The sequence below is a fragment of the Bison bison genome, unplaced genomic scaffold, assembly GCF_000754665.1.
Source record: "Bison bison bison isolate TAMUID 2011002044 unplaced genomic scaffold, Bison_UMD1.0 scf7180017850477, whole genome shotgun sequence".
In the NCBI taxonomy this organism is placed as follows: Eukaryota; Metazoa; Chordata; class Mammalia; order Artiodactyla; family Bovidae; genus Bison; species Bison bison.
In genome coordinates this window covers 4,097-10,417 of record NW_011481050.1, presented here as the reverse complement: position 1 = coordinate 10,417, position 6,321 = coordinate 4,097, and the positions used below count along the sequence as shown (strand labels likewise).

Sequence of the window (6,321 nt, the reverse complement as noted above, 5' to 3'; positions counted from 1 at the left end):
GCGGCCGCTGGGCACGTTTCCGACGGTGCCCGGCGTCCGCGTGGCCGGCGGGGCGCCGGTGATGACTCGGCCGGCAGTGAGGATCCGGCTGTCTTGTCTTCCCAGGCAAGGAGGGCTCCGGAGCCCAGGACCTCTCGTGCATCATCTACAACGTCCGACTCATGAACTGCAGCTGGACGCGGGGCCCGGCCGCCCCTGCAGACGTGCAGTATCAGCTGTACTCCTGGACTTCTCTGTAAGCCTGGCTGGGGTCCTGATGCTGAATGCTGGGTGAGCCGTGGGCTTGTCCTAAGGTGCAGGGACTCACAGGGTCCTGATGCTGAATGCTGGGTGAGCCGTGCGCTTGTCCCATGGTCCAGGGACTCACAGGGGTCCTGATGCTGAATGCTAGGTGAGCCCTGGTCCAGGGACTCACAGGGTCCCGATGCTGAATGCTGGGTGAGCCGTGGGCTTGTCCCATGGTCCAGGGACTTACAGGGTCCCAATGCTGAATGCTGGGTGAGCCGTGGGCTTGTCCCACGGTCCAGGGACTCACAGGGTCCTGATGCTGAATGCTGGGTGAGCCACGGGCTTGTCCCATGGTCCAGGGACTCACAGGGTCCTGATGCTGAATGCTGGGTGAGACATGGGCCCCCATGGAGCAGGGACTCACAGCGTCCTGATGCTGAATGCTGGGTGAGCCGTGGGCTTGTCCTAAGGTGCAGGGACTCCCTGGGGTCCTGATGCTGAATGCTGGGTGAGCCATGGGCCCCCATGGTGCAGTGACTCACAGGGGTCCTGATGCTGAATGCTGGGAGAGCCGAGGGTCCCCCCCCCACCATGGAGCAGGGACTCACAGGGGTCCTGATGCTGAATGCTGGGTGAGCCGTGGGCTGGGCCATAATCTGAGACCTCAGACTGGAGCTTTGCTATGCTTCACCACTCAGTCGTGTCTGACTCTTTTTGACCCCTCGGTCTGTGGCCCACCCAGGCTCCTCTGTCCTTGGGATTCTCCAGGCAAGAATCCTGGAGTGGGTCGCCATGGCCTCCTCCTGGGGATCGGATGCTAAATGCTGAGCCCGTCCCATAGTCCAGAAATGTTTCTTCTAAGACTGGAGGACATCAGTCTACAATGTCCAAACATCCAGAGAGGAGAACACCCGTCTCCCTTTCTTCTTCATGCTGCCTATTGCTCCATGTTGTGAATCCCGCTGTGGTCCCAGAGTGTCAGGAAATTAGCAATTTTGTATTATTTTTTAACAGTTGAAGTATAGTTGAAGCGAAGTAGAATAGTTTCGAGGTCACAGCATGCACACACACACAGACACAACATGTGGGTATATATACACACATATGTGAGCTTCCCAGGTGGCGCCAGTGGTAAAGAACTCTCCAGCCAATGCAGGAGATGTAAGAGGTGCGGGTTTGATCCCTGGGTTGGGAAGATCCCCCTGGAGGAGGGCATGGCAACCCAGTCCAGTGTTCTTGCCTGGAGAATTCCACGGACAGAGGAGCCTGGCGGGCTGCAGTCCATGGGGTCTCAGAGAGTCGGACATGACTGAACCACTGATCAAGAACAATCCCAGGAGGATACACACTGCTTAGCTGCTCCTTGATGTCTTTTTTGGATGTCACAGGCATGGAAACGTGTCCGAGTGCAGCCACTACGTCCTTGACTCGGCCGGGACGCGCGTGGGCTGCCATTTCGACGAGCTCGGCGAAGGCCACACCACGGACGATTACTTCTTTCTGGTGAACGGAACCAGCAGCGACTCGGACATCCAGTTTTTGGACTCTCCTAGCATGAACGGCCCTAGCCTGGGTAAGATGGTTAATCGCTCCCCTTGTATTCGCCTGCTCCTCTGCCAGCCGTCTGCTTCACGGCATTTGCATGTGTCCCAGGGCTCTGGAGGCTGTGTGTTCCCTCAGCAGGATCTACATTGGGGTGAAAGCCCCTGATGCTGGGAGGGATTTAAGGCGGGAGGAGAAGGGGACGACAGAGGAGGAGATGGTTGGATGGCATCACCGACTCGATGGACATGCGTTTGAGCAAACTCTGGGAGCTGGTGATGGACAGGGAAGCCTGGCGTGCTGCAGTCCATGGGGTCTCCAAGAGTCGGACACGACTGAGCGACTGAACAAGAAGCAGAGACGCAGAGAGGGAGACAGAGGGGCGTAACTCTCCCTTGGGGTGGGATGTGTCTGCTTGCGTCGCATATGAACAAATTGCACTGACGGACGCAGCCTTGGAAAGGAATTCCTCTCTGGTGAGGGGACCGAGTGTCCTTCTGGGGGACTCTCCAACGTCACAGAGTCTGGTTCCAGACAGACCATCCGCTGGCTTAGCCACTGTGTTTTCCTTAAGGTGGGCCCATGGGTGACTTCAGGCGCGTGTGTGTTTCGTCACTCAGTCGTGTCCAACTCTCTGTGGTGTGCAAACTGCGTGGAGGTGTGGAAGTGTCTCAAAAAAAAACCTGAAAACAGAACTAACTTATGACCCAGCAATTCCACTCCTGGTTATATATCTTAAAAAAATAAAACACTGAAAACACAAAACTGAAAATACTGGTTCAGAAAGATCACATGAACCCCAATGCTCATAGCAGCGTGGTTGACGATCACCAAGATAAGGAAGCCATATAAATGCTCATTACCTGGTGAATGGATAAAGAATATATAGTGCATATATTATGAAATGCTGTGCTAACTCGCTTCCGACTATCAGCGACCCCATGGACTGTAGCCCGCCAGGCTCCTCTGTCCATGGGATTCTCCAGACAAGAACACTGGAGTGGGTTGCCATTCCCTTTTCCAGGGGACTCTTTCCAACCCAGGGTTTAAACCTATGTCTCTTAACGTCTCTGCATTGGCAGGCGGGGTCTTTACTACTAGCGCCTCCTGGGGGTCCCACAATGAAATACTGCTCAGCCATAAAAAAAAAAAAAAAAGATTTAAATTCTGCCATTTGCAACAACGTGGATGGGCTTGGAGGGTATCAGGCTAACTGAAACAATTCAGACACATAAAGACGTGTGGTTTAATCACTGAGTCGTGTCCAGCTTTTTGTGACCCCATGGACTGTAGCCTGCCAGGCTCCTCTCTGTGGGATTCTCCAGGCAACAATACAGGAGTGGGTTGCCATGCCCTTCTCCAGGGGATCTTCCCGACCCAGGGATCGAATCCAAGTCTCCTGCATTGGCAGGTGGGTTTTTTACCACTGATCCCCCTGGGAAACCCGAGTGACTCCAAGACTTGACACGAAGTCTGGCTGCTGGGGTGGTCCATGTAGATGCTGGGTGAGTCTGCTTCCCGCTTGTAGGGTGTCCCGGAAAAGGCGAGGGATGTGCCCAGAGAACATTCTCCTAATGGCAACCCACTCCGCTGTTCTTGCCTGGAGAATCTCCCTGGACCAAGGAGCCTGGCGGGGCTATAGTCCACGGGGTCACAAAGGGTCGGACCCCACTGAAGCGACTTAGCTCGCACGGCAGCATCTCTGCCTGGGGCTCCAGCGAGTCTGCAAGGCAGAGGCAGAGGGCGGGGGTCGGGACCCGGCCAGGAGCGGACAAGCCCAGAATGCGCGCTCAGCCGGCCTGAGGTTTTGCTTCCTCAACAGCAGGGTTTCTCCGGGTTTTACGCAACAGCACAGGAATGGGCCCAGGTTAGCGCGGGATGTCCTTCCGCTGCCTCTCACCCACTCGACTCCTGCGGGTTGCAGGTTTGTGACCCTGCTTCCTGTTTGGGTCTCTTCTCAGAAAAGTATAACCCGCCGGCGAACGTCACCGTCCAGGACAACGTATCGCATTTCGTGATTTGCTGGGATGCCCCCGCCATGAGGTACAGCCTGTCCAATAGCGTCTTGCGCTATGCACTGGACATCCAGAAGATGGTGAGGACCTGACCCTTCGTGGAGGAACACGGACTGCCTCGCCTCTGCTCCTCTCGCTTTGGGGTCCACCCCCCCCCCACACACACACCCTCACACACACACACTCTTTGCCTCAAGAGTCTCTTTTCTGCTTTCTCCCTTACTGTCTCTTTGTCCTAAAAGTGCCGCTCATTCCTCTTAAAATTTTTTGATTTCTTTGATTTTTGGCTGCGCTGAGCCTTCGTCGCTGCACGTGGACCTTTTTCTCTAGTTGCAGACAGTGGAGGCTGCTCTCTAGGGTCGGCAGTTTCAAAGCGCGGGCTTACTTGCTGCACGATACCGGGATCTTCCTGGACCAGGAATCGAACCCGTGTCTCCTGCATCGGCAGGCTGAGCGTTAACCACGGACCCCCACCCTCACCGCAGGGAAGTCCGTGTGCATTCATTTTTGCCAACGTTCACTTACGAATTTTTTTTTTTTTTTGTCTGCCGTCGATGTTCTTGGTGGTCGTACCTAGGAAACCAGTTAGTGTCGCCCGAGGTCATAAAGATGGTGCTTGTGTTTGAGTCTCAGGGTTTCGTGGTTCTAGCGGTTCCGTTTAGGGCTTTCATCCACCTCTGCTGTCTGCCTCTCTCCACCCCGTGGAAGGCAAGTTCCCTCAGAGCAGGGGCTGCAACAACAAAAAATAAATCAACGTTCATTCATTCCCGCACGGAGCTCACATACTGAAAGGTAGCATCTTTACTTCCCAAGTGGATAGAGGAAAGGTAAAAACAGGAGAGAAAACCTTCTCGAGGGGGAAAAAATGTGTTCCTTCTTTTTCGTTTTGGCTACACATTTTTTGCAGTCTTTGTTCCCGATCAGGGATAGAACCCTTGCCCTCAGCCGTGAAAACACATAGAGTCCTAACCGCCAGAACACCGGGGTTGCTGTGGTTCAGTCGATCGTAGGGTCAGGGAGACCCCCTGGAGAACTGCATGCACAGACGAGCCTGGGGGGCTGCAGTCCACGGGGTCACAAAGAGTCAGACACGAAACAGGGACAAAGACAGCACTAACTTTGCAGGGGATACAGGAGATGTGTGTTCGATCCCTGGATGAGGAAGATCCCCTGGAGAAGGAAATGGCAACCCACTCCAGTATTCTTGCCTGGAGAATCCCATGGATTAGGTGACTCAGACGGTAAGGAATCTGCTTGCAATGCAGGAGACCCAGGTTCAGTCTCTGGGTCAGGAAGATCCCCTGGAGAAGGAAACGGCAACCTACTCCAGCATTCCTGCCTGGAGAATCCCATGGACAGAGGAGCCTGGTGGGGCTACAGTCCATGGGGTCGCAAAGAGTCAAACACATGTGAGCAACTTAGCACTCACTCCCAGAAGCTTTTTGCTTTCAGCTTGATAAGAGAAACTCCGAGAAGCCTCTTTTAAATCCCTGCATCTGTGGAAACTCGATTATCTCCAGCTTAAAATAATCGTCACAGCTCTCCTGGGATTCCCAGGGGGTTCTTGCGTTTGCAGACAAAACCAAAAGGCCAGGCACTTAGCATGTCTCCTTTGCTCTCTCTTTACAGGGCAGCTTTTCTAAGAGAGAACCCGTAAGTTTGCCTTCCTTTCTCCGCTGCATCCGTGCTTGGGTCATAGATGCTCAGAGTCCCTCCCTTGGCAGGCAGGGCGCTCAGCTCAGCCTCGGGTCCCTCTGTGCCCCTGTTTAGGGGTCACCAGGCTCTGGTGACCGATGGAGAATTTGTGGTCTCTCAGACGCCTCTGACTCAGCTCAGGCAGCTTGGTGTCATCCTCCTTGTGGACACAATAACATGGTGGTCCCGAATGGGCCTCCTTGCACCTTCTGAGCCCCACACTAGTGAGCTGAAAGGGTCCCTGTAGAAGTCAGGTCCACCGAGAACCGCACAGCACGACTTTATTCGGAAACGGGGTCTCTGCAGAGGTGATGAAGTGAGGGGTCTGAGATGAGGTCCTCCTGGATGGGGGTGGCCCTAAACCCAGGGACAGGGTCCTTATAAGACACAGAAGAGGAGAGACATGGACACAGAGGAGAAGCCATGTGGAGACGGAGGCAGAGATGAGAGGGAGGCGGCCACCAGCCCAGGGACGGATGCCTGGAGCCCGCAGAAGCTGGAAGAGGCGGGAAGACCCTCCCCTGGAGACTCTGGACAGAGCTCATTCCCAGATCCGTGGGGCCACCGGACACCCGCAGGCCACACCCCCCTTTCCTCCCTGACCACCCAGCCTCTCCCGACTCACAGGTCCCAGAAGAGCCCCAGGGGCGACCAAGGGCTGCCATGCTCTGACCCCAGCTGGAGGAAAAGGCCTGTCTATTGTGTGCGTGTGGGAGAGGCGTCCCTGGGCTCAGAGCCTGGCTGTGCCCTGCATGTCCCTGCCCTACCCTGAGTTCTGTGTGTAGAATCCTTTTGCTTTTTATTCTTTCAACAATTTCTTTAAAGGACTTTTATTTTACTT

General features: G+C 54.9%; 1 protein-coding gene across 1 annotated transcript in view; it reads left to right on the top strand.

The window, feature by feature from the left end:
* Positions 1 to 6,321, top strand: part of LOC104995010 (granulocyte-macrophage colony-stimulating factor receptor subunit alpha-like) — a gene marked incomplete at its 3' end in the record, with an annotated part of 11,467 nt that overhangs the window by 1,055 nt on the left and 4,091 nt on the right. Inside the window, exons 2-5 of the mRNA XM_010848730.1 lie at positions 82 to 235; positions 1,617 to 1,801; positions 3,732 to 3,865; positions 5,415 to 5,438. Of these exons, the coding sequence (XP_010847032.1) occupies positions 82 to 235; positions 1,617 to 1,801; positions 3,732 to 3,865; positions 5,415 to 5,438 (497 nt within the window). The remainder of the gene's footprint in view (positions 1 to 81; positions 236 to 1,616; positions 1,802 to 3,731; positions 3,866 to 5,414; positions 5,439 to 6,321) is intronic.